The sequence below is a fragment of the Anguilla rostrata genome, chromosome 6 (assembly GCF_018555375.3).
Source record: "Anguilla rostrata isolate EN2019 chromosome 6, ASM1855537v3, whole genome shotgun sequence".
Lineage (NCBI taxonomy): Eukaryota > Metazoa > Chordata > Actinopteri > Anguilliformes > Anguillidae > Anguilla > Anguilla rostrata.
The window spans coordinates 56689498-56711331 of record NC_057938.1 but is presented as its reverse complement, the minus strand read 5'-3'; the positions used below and the strand labels follow the sequence as shown (position 1 = coordinate 56711331).

At 49.0% G+C, this 21834-nt stretch overlaps 1 protein-coding gene across 6 annotated transcripts; it reads left to right on the top strand.

Moving 5' to 3' along the window:
• The first annotated feature begins 209 nt into the window (after positions 1 to 209).
• Positions 210 to 21167, top strand: mia3 (MIA SH3 domain ER export factor 3). 6 transcript variants are annotated; one of them, XM_064340830.1, is made up of 28 exons: positions 211 to 518; positions 1880 to 2013; positions 2724 to 2810; positions 2983 to 4791; positions 4843 to 5584; positions 5892 to 6395; positions 6730 to 6872; positions 10544 to 10675; positions 11200 to 11221; positions 11383 to 11471; positions 11817 to 11894; positions 12380 to 12490; positions 12654 to 12725; positions 12918 to 13022; positions 13389 to 13511; positions 13776 to 13878; positions 14064 to 14119; positions 14257 to 14347; positions 14733 to 14871; positions 15268 to 15430; positions 15877 to 15912; positions 16010 to 16077; positions 16208 to 16305; positions 16622 to 16735; positions 17278 to 17343; positions 17582 to 17628; positions 19341 to 19575; positions 20011 to 21167. In XM_064340830.1, exons 1-28 carry the CDS (start codon positions 359 to 361, stop codon positions 20385 to 20387), a joined length of 5904 nt encoding a protein of 1967 aa, XP_064196900.1. In that variant the 5' UTR covers positions 211 to 358; the 3' UTR covers positions 20388 to 21167. The 6 variants fall into 6 exon arrangements, with proteins under 6 accessions (XP_064196903.1, XP_064196902.1, XP_064196900.1 ...); XM_064340829.1 differs by having other exon boundaries at positions 2983 to 4842; positions 4876 to 5584; XM_064340828.1 differs by having other exon boundaries at positions 213 to 518; positions 2983 to 5584.
• The last annotated feature ends 667 nt before the right edge of the window (positions 21168 to 21834 follow it).

The following is a 21834-nucleotide window of genomic DNA, read 5'->3' as shown; positions in this document are numbered from 1 at the left end:
TTAAAAGCTTCATAATAGCATTATTATTATTATTATTTTGTGTAGACAAAGTGGCAGTTTCTCTAATCAAATAGCACAGAAACTGGATCTAGGTTATGACGTACAATTTACCATTTATATTAAAAAAGGGTGGATTTGACATCGAAGTAGGTGACCACTTATTTTCATATTTCTGAGTGCTTTTTTGACACGTTTGAACATTGTCGGTGTCGGCGCACCTTAAAAGTTCTTCGGTGGAGTTGTTTCATTTTTGTAATTTGACTCCGGCCGTCCACATCCTTAAGGAAAATCCTGCATCCCTGCCCTCGCCTGCTACAGCCCTGCGGATTTGCTGACGTGTCGGCTCGCTGTGTTCATCATGCTGGGACAGTATCCAGCCACAACATCGACTGCCAGCATGGCTGCTGTCGTTTTGAAATTTTACCTCTTTATTTTGCTACTTCACACAACGATATCCAAATCAGCGACCGACCGGAGGTTCTCCGACTTCAAGCGATGTTCCGACAAAGAGTGTAGCAGTAAGTATTGCGCTTTAGGTGAACTTTTCTGCCTGTGCTAAACAACGTTAGCATCAACCCATAGGAGGAAAAAGGGAAAAGACGCAGAAACAGACCGGCATTTCCTCTGACCTGTTGGCACTTTGGGAGAACCGAAACTCAGTCGTTCTTGCGATTATTTATTTATCAAGCCATATAAAACCCCAATAGTAAAAAAATAAAATAAAAATAACACGTCGAAGATTTCTACTTGTTTTGGGTATGGTTATAGCGAGCTCGCCAATGTTAAAGCGGCATAGCATTGGCTAACCCTGGTAGCTAGCTACTGCAATGTAACAAGATAGCAAGTCTGCTATCCAACGTTAGCTTCAGAACGCAAGGGAATTCTTATCTTGCTAGTCACCCGGCGAAGTAAACATGGCATTATTACAGAATGTAAAGATGGTGTTGGCAAAAATGTTTCGAAGTGATGTGTGCATTATTTGTTTAGGTGGATATTTGACCATTATTAACCATGCATTATGAAACTAAGAATTTAATTTAACCAGATGAAGTAGAGCTGCTGGTAAAAGTCTATAACCTTTGTAATTCGCTACTATCGTTAAGTTTTAAAACCAGGCAAGAGGGATGTACACGCATGCACTTTGACTAACGGTAGTGCTAGCTGTCTTGGCTAACTTGTTGTGCTCGCTGTCGGTCATCTGCACCGTTTTACTGGTTAATCTCAGTGGTGCTATTTTAAGATTTCTGAAAAGACAGCTACCAATATTTTGCTGCGTGCTATGATGACACGTATACCGAACCATAATACATTTGCTGTTACTATCGATAGCTCGTCTACGTAAATAGGCTATACATATTTGGCTTGGCCCTGAAGATCAGTCGTAGCCTTTAGCTGTGAAGTTCTGCTTTTTGGAAATCCCTCGATGGCGTTCCCGGTCATTTCTTTTTCATCCATGTAGAACGGGCGTTTTTCATTTCCAAACCAAATTATTTGTCACATTATTAGTTGGCAATAAATCCTATCTATTAAAAAGATGTTAAATAAAACCAAGATGGCTGATCAATTCTTTACAATGAAAAGTTGAATCCAAATTATCCCCGGAACACCTTAGTTAAACAATCTGGCGACCGGAACTCCCTTGCAGGTGAAGCAGGAATGCTCGGTGCTGCACATAGACCGTATACAAAGGTGCTGCAGCTCTCCTCACTGATAAACAGTGTCGCACACAGTATTTCAGATATGATTCAGATGTATTGCACAGCACGTTAATGTATTCACCCTTGATGGTTGGCTTAAGAGTTTTGTTGAGAAGCTGACTTTGAATTCAAACCGTTCGAAGAACAGCTTTATCTAATGTGTGCATGTCTTCCTCCTACAGTGCTGCTCTGTCGAGGAAAGGCTGCGCAGGATTTTAACGGACCCGATTGTCGGTTTTTGAGTTTTAAAAAGGGAGAGACGATATATGTTTACTATAAACTGTCCGGAAAGCGCACACATGCATGGGCGGGAAGTGTAAGTATGCATTTAAGCCGGTACTGTTTTGTAAACACTATAGCAACATTCGGAGAAGAACTGCAATCGTTTTAAATTAAGCAGTTGCATATTATGCGTATTTTAATTGTTCCAATCACGTTTAAAGCAACCTGACGAACAGGGGAAAAGTACTGAATGATTCCAAATCTGAACCAGAGTTCAGTGCTACTAACGTTATTGGTTTAGTTTGAGCTATATTTACATGGATTTGCATATTTTCAGTTTAGCATGTTATACTGCTGAATTTAAACAAATCACGATGTGAGCTTTTAGGGTAGAAAGGGAATGCTTAAGTTATCAAATGTACGGAAAAGTACATATTAATTTTACATCAAACACCAAACATCCCTTACTTGTATGTAATTCTCCATATTGGACTACTGGAGTAGTAGACTGATGCTGTGTCATTTTCCCAAGAATTTATATTTTTCTATAAATTAACATATGATGACCATGTTAGTTATTTAGTTCATCAAACTTGCAGTGCTGTTGAACAGATATTAACATATTTTAACGAATGGCCATGAACTGGGTGGCAGTTATTAGTTGAATACCTAGAATGGATGTTGTATATAAGTTCTAAGATGTAGGCTGTAACCATTGCATTTATCCTGTACTTTTAGCAGCAATAAGCATTGACAGATGTTCCTTTCTTTGTAAACTTAATATTTTCCATAAATTCTCTGTAGGTTGGAAGCCGATTCGGCTATTTCCCAAAGGACCTGCTAATAATTAATCATGTTTACACCGATAAAGAGCTGGAAGTTCCTGCTGAGGTACATTCATCCCGTTGTTGATGTGTTTTGCTCATGCTTTTGTTACTGTGACTTCAGAAATTCACAGGGGTGGGCAGGTGGGCAGTGTTCAAAAGTAATGCTTGTTAAACTTGATTTTATTGTACAAAACAATAATGGCCGTTCTTTTCTGCTCCCTTTCCCCCCTGGACAGGAAACAGACTTTGTGTGTTTTGACACCGGATTGGACAAATTCGACAGTTACGACCTCGATGCACTATTAGGCTCCGGTGTGGTGTCAGCAGAGGGTGACAATTCCAAAGAGGAAAAACTGGAAAATGAGGTGAAAGAGGAGAATGCCGACAGTGCCGAAGAAGACTCAGAGCCGGTGGATAGTAACGGTGCTGCTGAGGATTTTGGCAGGGAAACCGAGACAGAGGAGGTGGGTGAGGACCGTGAAGCGGGATCTACGGACTCCTCTCAGCCACCTTCTGAAGAGCAGCACCTGAACGAGGACACACAGGGACTGGAATCTGACACGCAGGCAGATGAAAGTATAAAGGATGACCTGATCGGAGATCGCCGTGCCAACGCCTCGGTTTTGGACACTTTGGAGCCAGAGAGCGCCACAGACGTCCCCTTGGAGACACTCGATGAGCCTCTGCCCAAAGATGAGGATGGCGAAAATACCGCCCATGTTTCGGAGGGGCAGAAATCTTCCAAACTGAAAACGACGCTTGGGTCGACCTTTGATGCAGTCATCTCAGACGATGAAAACACATTTCGGGTTACCCCTTACTATGGTGATGAGGAGGAGAAGGATGAGGAGGAGGAAGGCAAAGAGCCAGAAGACCTGCAAAGCAAGCAAGAGCGTGTGGACAATCCAAAACCAGCATTGATATCTTTTTCCAAGGATGAGCCTGAGCCAAAACCTGAAATGGTTCCAGAACCTGAACCGGTTTCAGAACCTTCGGGAGAAGAAGGCAGCCCAAAAGAATTGGGGCCTGAGGAACAGAAAGCGGAAACGGAAGCTCAAGAAAAAGGAGGCATGTGGTCATCTCTCGGTGACAAGGTTTTTGCGATTGTCAGTGGTGGCGAAAGGACTGATCACATGACCAGTTCTGAGGAAGAGGAGGAGGAGGAGGAGGAGGAGGAGGATGTTGAGAAGGGAACAGAACCAGAACCGGGGAAGCCTGACAATGAGGAATTGGATTCGGTGGAGCTTTCAGCCCCTGACCCCCACGGAGAAGCTGAGGACGTGGTGCATTCCTCAAAGGAATTAATTTTTGATGAACCTGGGGAAGGTGATATTGAGGAGTCTGTCTCTGATGTGCTTATCTCTAGTTCAAGCAAATCTAAACCTGAAGAGAAGGTGGAAGAGGGAATATTGTCTGATGAGGCTGCAGCAGAGGTAGAAGATGAAGTTGACTTGACTTCTAGCCAGCCTGATTCTTCAGAACTTCCAGCAGACAAAGAATCAATATCCCTGGATGAACGTAAGCCTGACTCTCAGGCAATTCCCAAAGACTCACCTGGAACACTCCCAGGTGGAGAAGCGCCCGTAGAGCCTCAGCATGAGAACGTGAAACTTGAGTCTTCAACACAGTTGGACGGACCATCTGAGGAACGTCACACCGAACAAACCCCGAAGGTGTCCGCGGGAGACATTCCGCCCGAGGACAGGCGGAGTGGAAAACCTGCGTTTCGGAATTTGAATCCATCAGCAAGTGGAGACGGGAGCGCAGTGGCGGAGCTCGGTTTGGACGCGGAGACCGCAAAACGGGTCCGCCGTGCCAAAGAAGAAATCAAACATTTGTTGGAGGACACGCTGAAGAAGGAAAAACTAGAACCACATCCCCACAAAGAGGAGGAAGAGGAGGAGGAGGAAAAAGAACAATTTGAAGATCTGAGGGAGGGTGAAGAGGAAGAGGAAGAGGAGTTACTAGAAGATGAGAATGCTGTGCTGTCCTCGCCCAGCACAGAACATTTAGACGCCAAAGAGGAGGTCACAAACATCGAGGAGGTCGTAAACATCGAGGAGGTCACAGACACCGAGGTCACAAACATGAAGGAGGTCACAGACAGCGAGGTCACAAACATGAAGGAGGTCACAAACAGCGACGCAGAAGCCGAGGAACTCGGGCCTGAAGAACCAGAAACCGACACCGTATTTGAGGAACCTGAGGAGCCCAAGGCAACGGATGATACCCATGAAACTGAAGAAACGGCTAGCGGTCCATCGACCGAGGAAGACCTAAAGGTGACTGAAAAGTCAAGGGGGGCGGGAACCGAAACGGATCACAAATTGGCGAATCCCGATGACCCTCACCCGCCCCCTTCGGCGCCTTCCGCGGAGCGCCGGGACAAGAAGCCGGATGGCGGGGACGAGGAGTACAGCGACGACGTGAAGCGACTCACCCTCCTGAGGAGCCATTTCCAGGACAAGGACATGAAGCGTATTCGCAAGTACCTGGGCCTCAAGCAGCTCATCCGCTTGGAGGCCATGTTCTCCGCGCTGGACCAGGAGCTGAGGGCGGCCCGACGGCCGCAGGCCGACCCCAGCGAGGATGTGGAGGCGGCGCTGGAGGGCATCTTGGAGGCCTCGGAGAACTCCATTTTGGACGAGATCGAGAGGATGCTGGACGCGCGGGAACCGAAACACGCACACCCGCAGCAGCCGGATGCCGCCATGTTTGACGAGGAGGCGATGATCTTGGACAACTTCCAGGAGCTGGCGTTCCGCCTGCGGCAGAAGTACTCGACCGCCAGCGACAGCGAGCCGCTCGCCTCAGAGAGTCAGGCTCACGTGGACAAAGGTAATCATGATTTTAATTATCTTTGTTTAGATTTGCCACTCTGACACAGGTGAACAGCCAATATGTAATATGTTTAATTCCATTTCACTGTTTTCAGTTTCAGTTCATTTTGAACGGAAAGTTGAAATGCTTCATTTAAGTTTAAATTAAGTTGCAGATTTTTCTTGCTGCAGTCACAGTTGCTTAGTGCCCATTTACTCTTTAATCAATACTAACAAACTGTGTGCTGATGGAAATGTCAATGAGGTGATAAAGTTAACACTGAGCAATTAAACACTGACCTGGGACTGAATTATCTGTGTTACAGAAGAGGATCATCCTGAAGTAGCAGAGGACCCTCAGGAGAAGGTTGTCGCTGAGAATCTTACATCTGAGAATCTTAACTCTGAGAATCTTACCTCTGAGAATCTTACCTCTGAGAATCTTACCTCTGAGAATCTTACCTCTGAGAATCTTACCTCTGAGAATCTTAACTCTGAGAATCTTACCTCTGAGAACCTTACCACTGAAGATGTTGCCACTGAGAATCTTACCACTGAGGATGTTGCCACTGAGAGCCTTAGCACTGAGAATGGTGCCGATGCTGGAGAGGATGAGACAGAGCATGTTGAAGACCCGCTGGAAGGCGACCTCGACGGTGTCGTGCACACGCCGGATATCGGCTTTGAGGAGGATGGCGGCCGCTTCAACAAAAATAAAGAAAACCAAGGGATTTATAAAGACACTGAAGAGATCCAGAAAGGCCCGCAAGCCATTCTGGAAAATCCGTTGGATATAGGCTTTGGTTTTGAGGTGGAGAGTCCATCTTCAGGTACGTGAATTTTTATATTTGCACCCTCCTTTACATTACATTACATTACAGGCATTTAGCAGACGCTCTTATCCAGAGCGACTTACACAACTTTTTTTGCATAGCATTTTACATTGTATCCATTTATACAGCTGGATATATACTGAAGCAATGCAGGTTAAGTACCTTGCTCAAGGGTACAACGGCAGTGTCCTTACCCGGGAATCGAACCTGCGACCTTTCGGTTACAAGCCCAGTTCCTAACCCACTGTACTACACTCCGTCATGCCTTTAATGGGGAAATGGATGGCTTTAGTTGAGAGTGTGCAAACGCCTCTTTAAACCATCTCTGCAGGATCTGTGGATTCAGCGAGTGTCTCTGATTTCCATGAGGATGAAACCGAGGAGCCTCCCTCTTCATCATCTTCATCAGTCTTTTCAGAGATCAGAGGCCTTCTCCTGCTGGCTGAGGAGTGCTTTGGAGTATATGCAGAGATGGTAAGACTTCTGTTCTAACATGGCATGCATGATGGTAGTGTAATTGTATTTGTACATGGAGTATTTGTTTTGGTGTCTCCAGCAATTCATGTGATATTTTGCTGTGAGCTGGAAATGCTGTTTTTTGGTATGGTAGCATGTATGAAGCGGGAGAGTGGTTGAAATCATGATGCTTTTTTGTAATATTACAGATAAACAAGTTCAACTGAGTGTGGAGTGCAGTGGATTTGTGTGGACAAATTGTAGCTAAACTATGAGTCAAGAGTAGGTTTGAGATGGATTGCATGGTTACGTATGCACAAAAATAAATTATTGATTACCTTCATGCCAGGTGAATTTAAAAACCGCACTGTTTGCATGTACTGGACAGTGTCCACATAGTTGCTTCGACTCAAGGTTGAAACATTTAGCTTTCTTATTTGAACGCATCGTGCGGTGGGCTGACCTTTGACGGGAAGGTCACAGGCACTGCCTTTCCTCCTGGGGCTGTGGGCTCCTCAGGTTTTGGGACCACTTTTATCAGCGTCAGTCTCTCTGTTCTTTGTGAATTCTGCCTCATGCCGTCCCGTAGTGTGTAGGGGTTAAACAGGCTCATTGTTACTGTTGATAATTGCTGATGTTATCGAACGGTAAACATTGTTAGTAGATAAGAGCGGTCTTATCTGCCAGTAACATTGTACCCTGTTTTGGGAGCTGCAGTTGGTGGTAATTACCAGCCAGTCTTTAGTTTATAAAACAGAACTTCAGTGTCATTGAATGATTAAGCGTTTATGCTCCATGACGTTTATTTCTACATGAATGCATTGTCCAATCTGAAATTCCATTTCTAAATTGGAGGGCTCTGTGTTGACACATACGACAGCCACACATCAGAGGATCTGAGGTAGGATATTGACTATTCATTCCCATCACCAATCAATTGGCTGGATCAGTATCAAATGCTTCTTTAAGGAAAAAAAATCAGTGAACAAAACATGCGTAATTTAATGAAGTGTTGAGTGTCAAGATAAATCGTATGTACAAAATTTCTGCATGAAGGTATGATTTTTGTGCAGATCTTTGTTCAAACTAAAGATAGGAATGCAATTATGAAATCTGATTGAAATTAGCTTAAATGCGTTGCACACCCCTGATAATTGTGAAAACTTTGAGGCATCCAGATTGTGATTTACTCAGAATGTAGCATGCCGGATTACTGTAGTTTTTTCTAATGCACTGCTAGCCTTACTCCTGTCGATGGCCAATCCCATTTGCTATGTCAAATCTGCGTAATCTGCACGTTGTATGCATGTTTCCATTTAATTATTGCTTGAAGCGACATTTTTTGTGTACACGTGGGTGTACCATTGGCTCTGAGAGTAATGTGTTTCACAGCAATGGTTTCTTGTTATCGACCTATACAATAGCGGAGGCTTTCTGACGAAGTTGCATTTCAGACTGGTAACGTCAATGTGGTGGGTATTTCACTTATTTAATGTACGTCATAATACCTGTTTGCTGTATAGTGCGGTTATGTTGTCGTTTTCAGCATACGGGGTGGGTGCGTGCGTGCGTATACGACCTCGCCAGAGGAATATAATATATAATACGTCTGCCGTTTGTTAAGATTTGTGAAGATAAAACTCCAGGCACTCGGGACCATAGGAATGTTCTGGAGAAGTAGGTCTACTGAACTACAGGAGCATGGTAACAAAATAGCTGGCAAAGAGAGAGGGGGGAACAGGCTGGCTGCCAACCAATACAGTTCAGTGCTGTCAACTAAAGGTGAGCGTTCACCGCGCCTGCGCAGTGCCATTGGTGACGTGTGCTTACCGGAGGCTGAAGTTCACTTGCTTCGAGACAGAAAAGGGAAGCCGGAGACTTATCGTATTCTTGTTTTCTTAACATGTTTTGATGACAGTTGCGTTTTTGTTCATATTGATACATTATTAGTCTGTTTTTAATTTGGTTTCGTTCACAACGTGAACCTTAATCTCGCTTTTCTAGGCCTTAACGGTTGAGCCGTTCTTACCATTGGAAGCTAGCTAACGTTAGGCGAGGTAGCCTGTTAGCTGCTAACATTAGCTGGCTAACTGACAGCAAGTGGACTTTAGTTTAATTTCAGGGCGTTGATATGCACGGTACCCCAGTGGACTTGTTGCCGGTTTTAAAGGAAAAACGTCTGGTTGCTAGCGAGGGTGTATATTAGCTAGTAGCGGGCTAACGGTTTATCGGCGTGATGGAAACTGAAGAAGGAATCCCCTCTTTCGCCCCGCCACTCAACGATGCAACAGCCTTTTACGTCTTATTCATCAAGGCTATTGGAGATGTAAGCAGTTTGTTTCTGTTTTCTGATGTTGGCTGCTTTTTAAGCTGTTCTATGTGCAGCCAGCTGGCTGTGTTTGCTAGCAATGTGGTATGCTCTCAGCTTGTCTGCTGAACTCACTAACGTTAGCTTGTTGGCAATGCGTCACTTTGTGCCTAACCTTAGGTTACCTTGGGTTAGAGGTTGCTTTTGTTTTTGTTTTCTATCTGGCTGCGTTTCGCTGAATGAGTTAAGCGTATATGTTACTAATGCCGGCCGCCTATATCTCTCGCAAATTAATCCTGTAAACTTGGTTTCTGCGTTTTGTTTGTTTAAAAAGCTGGGTAGAAGTTCATCGGAGCTTGCCAAAGCGAAGTTGTCTCGTACCTATATTAGCTGAAACCTGACGAAACCCGCTTCCTCTGTGTGTGTTTGTGTGTGTGTGTGTGTGTGTGTGTGTGTGTGTGTGAGAGTGAGAGAGAGAGAGAGGGGGCGGGAGAGAATTGCGGAGCGTCTTGAGCTAAATCCATTACTGGACTAAATCCAGGTTGGCTAGGTGACGTGTACAGCCGGGATGATAATGTATTCACTGTTGTGGGCTGTGCAGTGTGTATTTGTGTGTTTGGAGCACGGCTTTGTCGAGTCTTATAGTACAGGTCAGAGTCATGAAAAGCTTTGTTTGTTGGGCAGCAGTGGTGTGCTGTTTAACAGGCCAGTGTATTACCAGTCCCCCACTAATAAGTGCACAGAGAAAGGGTTTTATATGGTATTTAATTCTGCTCATTATTTAATTTAATTCATAGCCTGCTAAAGTGTGTTTTTATATTTGGGTGACTAGGTAGCAGTAAGTTAAGTGGTATCCTGGAAAGAAGCATTCTGTATTGAGTTCTCTTGGCAGCTACATCAAAGAGTTATTTGGTTCCACATTCAGTAAGGTTATAGGGGACATGTTATGAGATTAACCAAGCAAAATGGTAACTGCACAGAATACTTTAAACTGTATTTAATTGTAGAATGTCAGCTGGTATATCTAGTAAATGAAACGTATCGGCTGGTTACTGACTGAGAAATAAATGTGGCCTCTCTGAAACTACCAGAGAAAGCTTTGAGTGTTTGTGGGGAGGGAGGGGGTTGGATCCCGTTTAATCCCAAACCATGCTGCATTTTTCCACCTTTGGTATATTGTGAAATCTAAAACACACAAGCTGCCCCCAAAATGTATTTACAGAATGAGATTTGCGTTTGTGATTGGTCCCAGCCCAAGCCCTTGCAGAATCAGATCAGTTTTGTGATTGGTCCCACCACTACCCTGGCAGAATGAGATCAGGTTTGTGATTGGCCCCAGCACTCGCCCTGTGTTGTGACCTGTGTTTTGATTGGCTCCCAGCTCATCGCGGCGCTGCCGGAGGAGTGGCAGCCGGGCCCCACGTTCCGCGGCCTGCCCTGGAGGGCCGTGGCCAGCACGGCGGCCGTCGGCGTCCTCACCGTCCTGGCCTTCCTGTGGAGAACTGTCCTCGCGGTGAGTCTGCGCTCCTGTTTCTCATCGCCATGGAAACCGCAGCTCTCTCTCTCTCTCTCTCTCTCTCCGCTGTGCAGCTTTTAAGCCTTCAGCTGCAGTTATTAGTGCAGAGCAGTGACACCGTGATCTACAGTCATTCTGCAAGACGTAAACACACATCCCTGCCAGACCAGCCACCAGCCGGGAGAATACGCATTACATTATGTTACATTACATTACAGGCATTTAGTAGGCGCTCTTATCCAGAGTGACTTACACAACTATAACGTAGCATTTACACTGCATCCAGTTTTACAGCTGGATATATACAGAAGCAATGCAAGTTAAGTACCTTGCTGAAGGTACCATTATGCTACACTGCTGCCCCCTCAACATTAAGGTGGAGAGTCATAACGTGGAGCTGGAGAGAGTGCTAGAAATATAAACTTATGGTGGTAAATGTGTCTACCTTTGGCCTACCTGGCCTAACTGCAGTGAAATAGTTTATTTGATTTTTATTTCTTTTCTTATCTGTTCCTCTCCAGGTCAGAAGCAAGACCTATCAGCGTAAGTTTTCTAATTTTTATGGCTCATGTGAGCAGTTTGTGTCTCTTTATGTGATGTACAGTGCAGCCTGTGTTCTGTGCTCTGGAATCCTGTTTTGGGTGTGAGAGTCTGTGTTTAGGTGGCTGTTGATGTTTTTGTGCGTTCCCCTCTCTCTGCTTCAGTGACAGAAAAGCAGCTCGCTCAGAGGATTACACAGATCTGCGAGGAGAAGTCCCAAGCGCTCGCCCAGATCTCTGAGCTGAAAGAGAAGGTAGGGCTTCAGAAGAACACTTCTCCCTGTGTGTGTGTCTGTGTCTGTGTGTCTCTGTGTCTGCGTGTGTGTCTGTGTCTGTGTGTGTGTCTGTGTCTGTGTCTGTGTCTGTGTCTGTGTCTGTGTGTGTCTGTGTGTCTGTGTCTGTGTCTGTGTCTGGGGCTGTGTGTCTGTTTTGGGCTGTGTGCTGTGTCGTGCTGTGTGTTGTCTGTGTGTGTCTGTGTGTGTGTCTGTGTCTGCGTGTGTGTCTGTGTCTGCGTGTGTGTCTGTGTCTGTGTCTGTGTGTGTCTCTGTGCCCGGCGTGCACTGCTGATCTCTAATCTGGTCGTGTTTTCTCTGTGTCAGATGGTGGCGTGTGAGGCGCAGCTAAAGGAGTCTGAATCGTCCGCCAGCTCCACAGAGCGCGAGAACACTGAGCTGAAGGTGCGTTCCGGCGTGGGACGGGGTCCAGCAGGCCCCTCTGCCTGCGTTTGGGGAGGGCTGGCAGTGCGCATTCAAACACAGCCCTGATGGTTTTGCATGAAACGAGCTGGGTGTGGTGCGGGAGTGACGTGCTGCTGGATTGTTTTTGTGAATTTGCACAAGGCGTAGCGCCATGTAGCGCCACGTAGCGCCATGTAGCGTCACGTAGCGCAGTCTTCCTGCCTCAGCAGATAAAGCTGACGTCCTGCATTAGTGCACCTCACTGGGATACATAAGCCATGCTGAGTACTGATGTTGAGTATTGCTGAAAGCAGCGATGTTGAGTACTGTTAGAAGCAGCTATTTGACGCTGCTGAATCAGATGTGTATACAGGAGGGTCTCAGAGAGTGTGCCTGATGCCCTGGGAGTGCATGGCTGCAGTGGGCAGAGATCCTCTCTGTACAGAGATTCACCGGTGCTTCCTGTTTCCTGTTCCCCGCTGAAGGAGTCTTTCAGGCGGCTGCAGAAGAAGAGTCGGCAGAGTGGAGAGCAGCTGGAGAGCTTGACCGCCGAGATGGCGGCTGAGCGGAGGAGGAACCAGGAGCAGAGCCACATAGTGAGCGGCCGCACAGCGCCCCCTGCTGGTCCTGCAGCACGCACGCTCAATTTACACCGTTTTGTGTTTATTTTATTTTATGTGTCCTCTGTTCAGCCTCGTTAGTCATACTCATTGCAGATGGTGACTAATGCAAAACTTTTTTTTGTTCTGTTGTGGACAGATTTCAAAGACGGAGAAGGAAATAGAAAAGTTGAAACATATCGTCAAAGGCACCAAGGATGAACTTTCAAAGGTATGTTGTTATTATTGATTTGATAGCTTGACCGATGCCATTGTTCAGAGAGACCGATAGAGCCTGCGTGTTATGTGGAGTTGTGCGACTCTTGACTGGCAGTCCATTTCTCCTGTGTGTTGGTTTGAGCTGAAGGAGCTGGTTGGCGGTGAGGCGTGTTATTATAACGTTTTAATGATATTCTCCCGGCAGGTCCAGGTGCTCATGGACGAGGCCAGCATCAGGGAGGAGGCGCTGAAAGCTCAGGTCACCTCCTTCCAGAAGGAGAACAGCGCTCTGAAAGAGAAGAAGAAAAATGTAAGAGGTTCGGCAGGTTCTTTTGGACCAAACCATTAGACATTTCCTCTGCCCCGCCACTGGGTGATTAATCAAAAAACAGAATCTGAGATCTCATTGGTCTGTGAGGTTTGATCTCATGTAGAAGCTGATATCTCATTGGTCTGTGAGGTTTGATCTCGTGTAGAAGCTGATAACTCATTGGTCTGTGAGGTTTGATCTCATGTAGAAGCTGATATCTCATTGGTCTGTGAAGTTTGATCTCCTGTAGAATCCGATGTCTGATTTGTTTCTGAAGACCATAGAAGGCTTTCCTTAAAAAGCAGTTGAATTTCGCGCTAGAAGCACAGAAAGAACCCGTTTCACCTCCCGCCTGCTCCTCTGCAGCTCCTGCGCGAGGCCAGAGACTGGGAGGACCGGCACAGGGAGCTGAGCGAGAAGATCAAAGTGCTGCAGCGGGCCCAGAAGGAGCTGGAGGACACCCTGGAGCACAAGGAGAACGAGATCGAGGTGCGCCTCACGTCCTGCGTCCCGCGTCCTGCCAGCGCTCTTCTTGCGTCCTTGCTGTAGGGCTCCAGATTGTATGTGATGTGTTTGATGTGTGCTTCTCAAAGAGTGCGCTCAAGACATTTCACAGGAAAAAATGGAAATTGAAAAGATGTTTTGTTTAAAAATAAAAAAATTAAAAAGCTAAAAACAGGACAGACGAGGAGAAGCTCTGCAGCTGATTGACAGTTGATTAACAGATTGAATGATCGATTGATTGGTTGATAGGTGCTGTCGGACTGCATCACAGAGCTCAGGCAGCTGGAAGCCTGCGATGGCGCAGAGCTGCTGAAAGGGGGCGCTCTAGCGCTGGCCAATGGGGAGGCTGCAGGTGAGTCGCCCAGCCCATGGGGGACCTGCATGTGTCACATTTCCTCATGCAGGATACAGAAACTTATCCTGTCTGCCATAGCAGCATATTCTGGGTTTGGGTAAAATTAATTTAAAAATTGGATGAATGACGAATGGCTGGGGTTCTCTCTTTTATAATAAAAACCCTTTTTTCTCTCCTCTCAGAAAAGAAAGGGGACGCACTGAAAACCAGGATTAAGCAGATGCTGGACGTCTCTCGGGTAAGTCCCCGCCCCCGTCCGGCTCGCTGAGTCAGCACGGGGTCAGAGGTCATAGTTAGAAATGGTGCTGTGATTGGCCCGTGCTGGTGCTCGTAAGGAGCCTTTGGGATTGATGGACACGTTGTTTTGGGACGCAGGTGAAGACCACGCTCTCCATCGTAGAAGAAGAGCGGAACCGATACCTGGAGAAACTGCTGGCGGAGGAGAAGCAGAGACAGGATCTCGAAGGTGAGGAGGGAGGGAGAGAGAGGGGGGGGGACTGCATTCTGGTTTTTGTTTTAGTCCTATAAATTACACTGCTTCACTCCTGTACTTGAGGAGACACCTGCGATCTGTGGCTGTAGCTGTTGCTTATACAAGTGTCAGCTCAAGATATGATTGAGCTAATTAAATAATCAAGAGCATAAGTTGGTGCAAAATCCTGAAGTCTGCTCTTGTTGTCCACCCCCCGGCCTTAAATATAGTGTGTTAAGCGATGTGTTGCTGGTTTGATTCTTACACTGATGAATGGACAGGCCTGGCGCTTACTGGCCCGTTCAGAGTGCAGTTAGTGGATGTTTGCACCCCCCTCTCCCCCGCGTGCGTCTCCATGACGACGTCTCCTCTTCCTCAGAGCAAATCCAGAAGCTGGAGCACGACCGGGCGTCTCTGCAGGGGGAGAAGAGCCAGCTGGAGGGCCAGTTCCACACCATCCAGCAGAAGCTGGAGATCATGAACGAGCTGTACCAGCAGAAGGAGAACGCCCTGCAGCAGTGAGTCTGCGGCCCGGCCACACCTTAGAGCTTAGAGTCCTCCTCACCTGGCTGTGGTGTCACCATACACCCCACTCTCCACCTCACCATCCACCTCACCGTCCACTTTAAAGATTTATTCAGGAAATACATTTTTTCACCTCTCTTTCAGGCCCTGAATGTCTTTATTGCTGAACGTTCTCTCTGGCTGTGGGCTGACAGGAAAGAGTGCTAAAGCTCTTGTGCGTGTTTGTGTCACACTGGTATCCTCTGCTCCTAGATGGGACAGCTCATCCCTGATTTGGGGAATTTATTAACGCCCCACTTTGTTAATTTAACATGCGCGTGACCGTTAGACTGCGCGTCCTCCTGAGATGTGTACAGTGCACTGAGGGGCGTGGGGGGCGTGCCTTACAGGAAGCTGACCCAGGAGGAGTTTGAGAGGCGGGAGAAGGAGACGAAGCTGACGGAGGTGGACGGGAAGGCCGTGCGGGCAGAGGAGGAGCTCCGGGCCTACAAGCTCCGCATCCAGGAGGTCGAGGAGGAGCTGCAGAAAACAGAGCGCTCCTACAAGACCCAGGTGAGCGCTGATACCGCTACGCTAACCAGACGAACGTACCAGGAAGCGCTAACACCGATATGACTAACACAGCTACGCTACCTACTCAGGAAGCGCATACTCAACCAGCAGCTACGCACTGGAGCGCTAACACGTATGGACTAACACAGCTACGCTACGCTAACTCAGGAAGCGCTAACACCGGTATACTGCACTAACACAGCCTAGCTAACCGGAACCTAACTCAGCACTACACGCTATGTACGCAAATCGCCTGTTACTCACTCGTCGCTACGCTAACTCAGAAGCACTAACACTAACCGCTATGCTACGCTCACACCGGAATCACTAACACCACTATGCTAACACGGCTACACTACGCTCACGCAGGAAGCGCTAAGACCGCTACGCTCCCCTCACGCAGGAAGTGTTAACACAGGTGATTAATTCCCTTTCTCTGTCCACAGATTGGAGCTCATGAAAAGAAGGCTCATGACAACTGGGTAAGAGGAAAATGCCCCCCCCCCTTTAAAACCACTGCTTTGCATATAGAGGAACAGAGTAATTAATCTCTCTCTCTTACTCCCACCCTCCCTCCAGCTCAGCGCCCGTGCTGCTGAGAGAGCTCTGGTGGAGGAGAAGCGGGAGACGGCTAATCTGCGGCAGAAGTGAGTCTGAGCCTGGAGTGCCCCCCCCCCCCCCCCCCCCCCGAACTCCTCTCGCCACTGACGGTTAGCCTGGCACAGTGGATATCTCAGCAGGTCCCTGATGCTGCTGTGCTGTTTTTTGGGTTGCCAGGCTTGTGGAGGTGAACGATAAACTGGTGGAGTTCCAGCGTCCGCTGTTCAAGCCCACGCCGGGCCGCCCTGACCAGCAGATCCCCCCCATGAGGAGAGGTGAGTCCCATAATGCCGTCCTGTGGCTGGTACACGTTTATACACATTTATACGCATCATACAGCACGCTTTCATGCTTTAAAACGAGACCAGTCATGGGAAACACGCGTCCGATTCACGCGTGAAGCCAGCCCCGCCCTCTGGAGCTTTTGTTGTTCCCGCCGCGGTCCCGTGTTCTGTCCCGGGACGGTCTCTGCGGTCCGTGTTCTGTCCCGGGACGGTCTCTGCGGTCCGTGTTCTGTCCCGGGACGATCTCTGCGGTCCGTGTTCCGCCGGTGGGTTCCTGTCGTTTAAACGCTGTGACTGATCCGAACAGGAGACTCGTACGGCCCCTCCCCCGTGAGCGGAGGCGCTCCGTCCCCCCCTCTAATGATGGAGGGTCCCGGCCGCCCGCCGTCCGCCCCCGTGGGCAGAAGAGCCGAGCCCTTCGGTGAGTGGACCCCCCCAAGCGCACCCCCCCCCCCCCCGAGTCCTTCGCCATCCTTCCATCGCTTCCCTCCAGGCTTCTTTCCTTCTCCCCTCTCTTTGACCCATGCTGTAGCTCCTGATCTCGTCCTCTCTTCCATCCATCCATCCCTTTTTTTCATTCTTCCTTCTCCTCTACCTTCGACTTTTTCGAGCCCGTCCTTCCCTCTCTGGGCTTCCTGCTGCTGCTGTCTTCTTTTCCTGGATGATGTCACATCCTCCCCTGGTTTAAACTGCATCCCTGCCTCGCCTTTCCACCCGAAACCGCTCAGGGACACTGTGCTGGGGGAGGTTTGGTAGGTTTGGGTCAGAGATTCCAGGTGAAGATGAAAAGCACCCCTGGAGGGTCAGATGAGGTTTTGGGAAGATTGGGACGGGGTTTTGGGAGGATTGGGATGAGGTGCTCTGGCCCCTGTAGTTGTGGAAAGGGGCTTGTCATCAGTTTCAGAAATGAGTCTCTTCTTAACTCATTCCCCTTTCTTCGTTTCTGCCCCCCCCCCCCATCAGGCCGACCCCCCTCGGAGCCCCACGGAAGGTACTCTGATCTTGGGCACCCGCTGCCTCCCAGACCTGGTGAGTCTGTCCGTCTCTCCGTCTGTCTGTCTGTCCGTCCGTCCATCCCTAAAATTAGGGTCACGTTGTGACTATGCTGTTTCCAGGCCTTGTGAAGGGGATAAGCCAGTCTTATTCTGTTTGCGTGGTTAGCTGAATATTCCGTGTGCGTTCTTGGGACAGAACTAAAGGTCCCAGCAATTCTTCCATGTGCATGTAGTAATGCCTGACTGTTCTCTCTCCCCCCCCCCCCGCCCAGATGTGTGTGTCCCACGGACGTCCTCTCCCAGCGCCCTGGATGGATCGGTGAGTTAATCAAATGTCAAAATATTGTTTGGGTGGGGTGGGGTGGGGCTGAGGTGGGATGGGGTGGGGGTCAGGTGGGATGGGGTGGTGCTGAGGTGGGGTGGGGCTTGGGTGGGGTGGGTGGGGCTGAGGCGGGATGGGGTGGGGTTGAGATGGGATGGGGAGGGGCTCGGTGGGGTAGGCTTGAGATGGGATGGGGCTCCACCGGAATGGGGTGGGGCTCGGATAGGTTGGGGTGGGGCTCAGGTGGGATGGGGTGGGGTTGGGGTGGGTGGGGCTGAGGCAGGGTGGGGTGGGCTCAGGTGGGATGGGGTGGGGCTGAGGTGGATGGGTGGGTTGGGGTGGGCTGAGGCGGGTGGGGGGGCTGAGGTGGGATGGGGTGGGGTTGGGTGGGGTGGGGCTGAGGCGGGTGGGGTGGGGCTGAGGTGGGATGGGGTGTGGCTGAGGTGGATGGGGTGGGTTGGGGTGGAGTGGGGCTGAGGTGGGATGGGGTGGGGTTGGGGTGGGGTGGGGCTGAGGTGGGATGGGGTGGGGCTCAGTGGGATGGGTGGGCTGAGGTGGGATGGGATGGGGTGGGGAGGGGTGGGCTCAGGTGGATGGGGTGGGGCTGAGGTGGGATGGGGTGGGGTTGAGGTGGGGTTGGGTGTGGTGGGGAAATTTGCTTCTCACAGGCGGGGACAGCGTTTATCTGCGAGAGAACCGACCCTCCTGCAGCACGAGACACCATCAGCTCCACAGCAGAGTGAAAAGGGGGGGGGGGGGGGGGGGGGTAAATCCTCTCCCATGCTCCCCTGCGTGCGAGTCACATGTTCTCTCCTCTCCTCTCCCCTGTATCCGGTGGGCCGTTTGCTCTACAGCAGAGTGCACCTGTAGAGTCCTCCCCAGAACCCCCCCCTGTGGCCCCCCCTGAGGGCCCCGATCCAGTGAGTATGGAGGCCGGGGGCTCCGGAAGCTGGTGTGTGCATGCTTCCTGCTGCTGGCCCCCCCGGCTCCGAACGGCTTTCTGTGGGTGGCTGGATGAACTGACCAATCAGAGGCCTCATGCTCCGTGGGCGTGTTTGACAAAAGCGTTCTCACCCTGCCTGTAACGGGTTTTTTTTTTTCTTGAAACCTGCAAATTTGTGACTTTCCAAGTTATTCATCTGCAGTGGGACCTCAAACTCTAGTTCTGAGGAGGCGGTGTGTCAGCGTTTACTTTTAATGTCACTTAAGTGATTCATTTAAGCCGTTGATTGGCTACAGAGTTGGTGCACGCACCTGGTTTCTATGTCTGAAACCCGGAGCTGCTGCAGCCAATCAGAACTGGAGTTTGAGACCCTGATCCACAGGAACCGGGACCCGTGCGCTGCACTTTGAGCGGAGTGTGTTCAAACGGTCCTTCGAAATCACTGGGCTGGTCGCCTGGGAGTAATCACGCGTGTCACTTCCTGCTGGGTCGTCTTTAACTTCACTTACCTGATCAGTCTCTGCCATGGGCCGTTTGATTTGAACCGTCTGGTTTTCCCAGGAGCGCATGATGAGTTTTTAATGTGTGTGTGTGTGTGTGTGTGTGTGTGTGTGTGTGTGTGTGTTTTAACACGCACTTTTGCACAGACTGATTCCAGTATTCTCACTGGCGCCACCAATGGCCAGAACGTGCGAGTACGGCCAACAGAAACCCTCGTTCTGCCATTTAAATCATCTTTGACCTTCTCTTCTCATTTTAATTTCAGAGGCTGTCAAAATCGGGCGGTGCGTCGTTCCTGGGCTCTCCCATTAGGGATATCCCCGGCCCAGGACCGACCAGGCTGCCCCCGCCTCCCATTGGGGGTCCCCACGGCCCGCCCCTAAATGGGCACCTCCCCATGATCCCGCCTGGACCCTCTGGATACGACCCGCGACTCCCTCCACCTCGCCCCGGCCCCTACGGACCCCCCCGCCCCTACGGACCCCTGCCGCCCCCTTACAGTAAGAGCTAATCTGTACTACCTATACACCCGTACCTACCTATACTACCTATACACCCGTACCTACCTATACTACCTATACACCCGTACCTACCTATACTACCTATACACCCGTACCTACCTATACTACCTATACACCCGTACCTACCTATACTACCTATACACCCTTACCTACCTATACTACCTATACACCCGTACCTACCTATACTACCTATACACCCGTACTTACCTATACTACGTATTCACATGTACCTACCTATACACACGCCTCTTATACATGTCCCTACCTACACACCCCCCCCCCCCACCCCACACCTGTCTGTGCTTAATACACCCCCCTTACAGACCCCTGTCTTATGGGTCGTATGGTATAAGGGTGTTGTTTTGGCTGGGGGGCCTCAGTCCTTACCCAGTGTCCCTCCTTCTCACCCCTCAGTCCGGGGCCCAGCTCCCCCCATGAGGGAGTACCCGATGGGCCCCCCACCGATGGGACCCCCGTCGATGGGCCCCCCACCGTTCGGCCCGCAAGACTTTCACCCCGGGATGAGGGAGCCGCCGCACGGACCCCGGGACTACCCCCTCCCGCCCCGGCCTCTGCCCCCCGGAGCCAGAGACCACACGGGGCCCCTGCCCGGCCCCCCCATGACGGGACCCCCCATGACCGGCCCCCCCATGCCTCCGCACATGGGGCCGGGGCCCCGGAACATTCCAGAGGGGCCCCACCAGGGTCCCGACCACCGCAGGGACAGCATCCCCCCACAGACCGGAGGCCCCCCCAGGGACACGCCCACCACTCCTCTCAACGGGCCCTAAACTCCGCCCCCTGCCCCACCCCTCACCCCCCTATTTAAAGGGATGGGGAAATATCCTGTTTCTCAGTGGGGAACTGAACTTTTTTTGTTTTGTGTTTTTAATTCTGACTGGCAAAAAGAGAAAAAAAACTCCATATATCCATAAAAAAAGATGTTAATATTAAATCATGAGAGAACCAAACGTGTCTTTGTGTCGCCTGGGATATCAGCCTTTCGTGAAGAAACGCAGGGGCTGTGTTGGGTCCCATCCGCTGCATTGGGTCCCATCATGCCGCATTGCAGGGGCTGTGTTGGGTCCCATCGTGCAGTATCACACTGTTACCTGTGTGTGCTGCGCGGAGGCCGCCCCTCTGGGCTTTTTAAAGAAACAGACCAGTGATGATCTTTAAACGCAATGCATTTTTGTGATTATGCAAATAGAAGATTTCCTGTGGAAATACTTACTTGATTTAAAGCGTCTCTGGCTTGGTTTGGATCATGTTTAGAAGCACCTGTCGCTCACCCAAAGCCTGTTGCTTAATGAATTGTAAAGGTAAGTTGTTATATAAATGAATGGTCAGATGTATAACTTATTTTACTATATTCTTCAAACAATTTGTATTAATAAAGATGGTACAGAAATGATTCATTCTGCAGTTAATAGTAATGAAGCATAAAGACAAACATCCAAATCTTACAGACCATAGCTTTGTTTTCTTTGTATTTTTTGTTTCTTGGGTTTGATCCAAACAGTTATTTTTGTAAGAACTTGCTGGAGGAATAAAAACAGGGAAAAGTTTAACAGCATGATGTCACCTTTACTTTGATGGTTTTGCTTTTCATCTTAAATATTTGTCAAATATCAAGTGGTTTATATTCCAAAACTTCAGTGCTCCGTCTTTGATTATGGATGGTGATTGACTTTCTTCTGTCAGACAGTAAATGCGCTTCATGAACAGATGTGTGCAGATAGGGCTTCATAATGTCTGCTGATCCTTAGTACCATTCAGCAGTTAAATTCTTTTGTTTTGGTCCTTAACAGACTAAAATGTCTACACGGCTTTTTGACACGTTTTACCAACTCTGTGAAGAAGTGCTTTCCTTTTTTCTGAGAGATGTACTTTGGCCTAATTTACACTTGTATCCTCTTTTTTGCCACGTCTTGATGAAATTACTTTTTGGGTCACCTGATTAATCCCTTTACAATATTTTTAAAATTTCAATGTCAGCCACTGAATCAGTAGAAATTTAGTGCCTCAACTCTGCTCATGAGTCATTCCTGTGAGACCTAGGACTGCTCTAGTTGCTCCTCTCAGTACTTTAAATGCATGTAGTCAGTGTTCATTTAGGGTCATCTGCTTTCGTTTGTACCATGTTTTCTTGCATTAGGACTTTGACATCCTCTTCACTTTTTATCCTGGTCAGCAGCAAAGTTTTCCAACGGGGGTGGGGGGGGGGGTTGAGTCCAC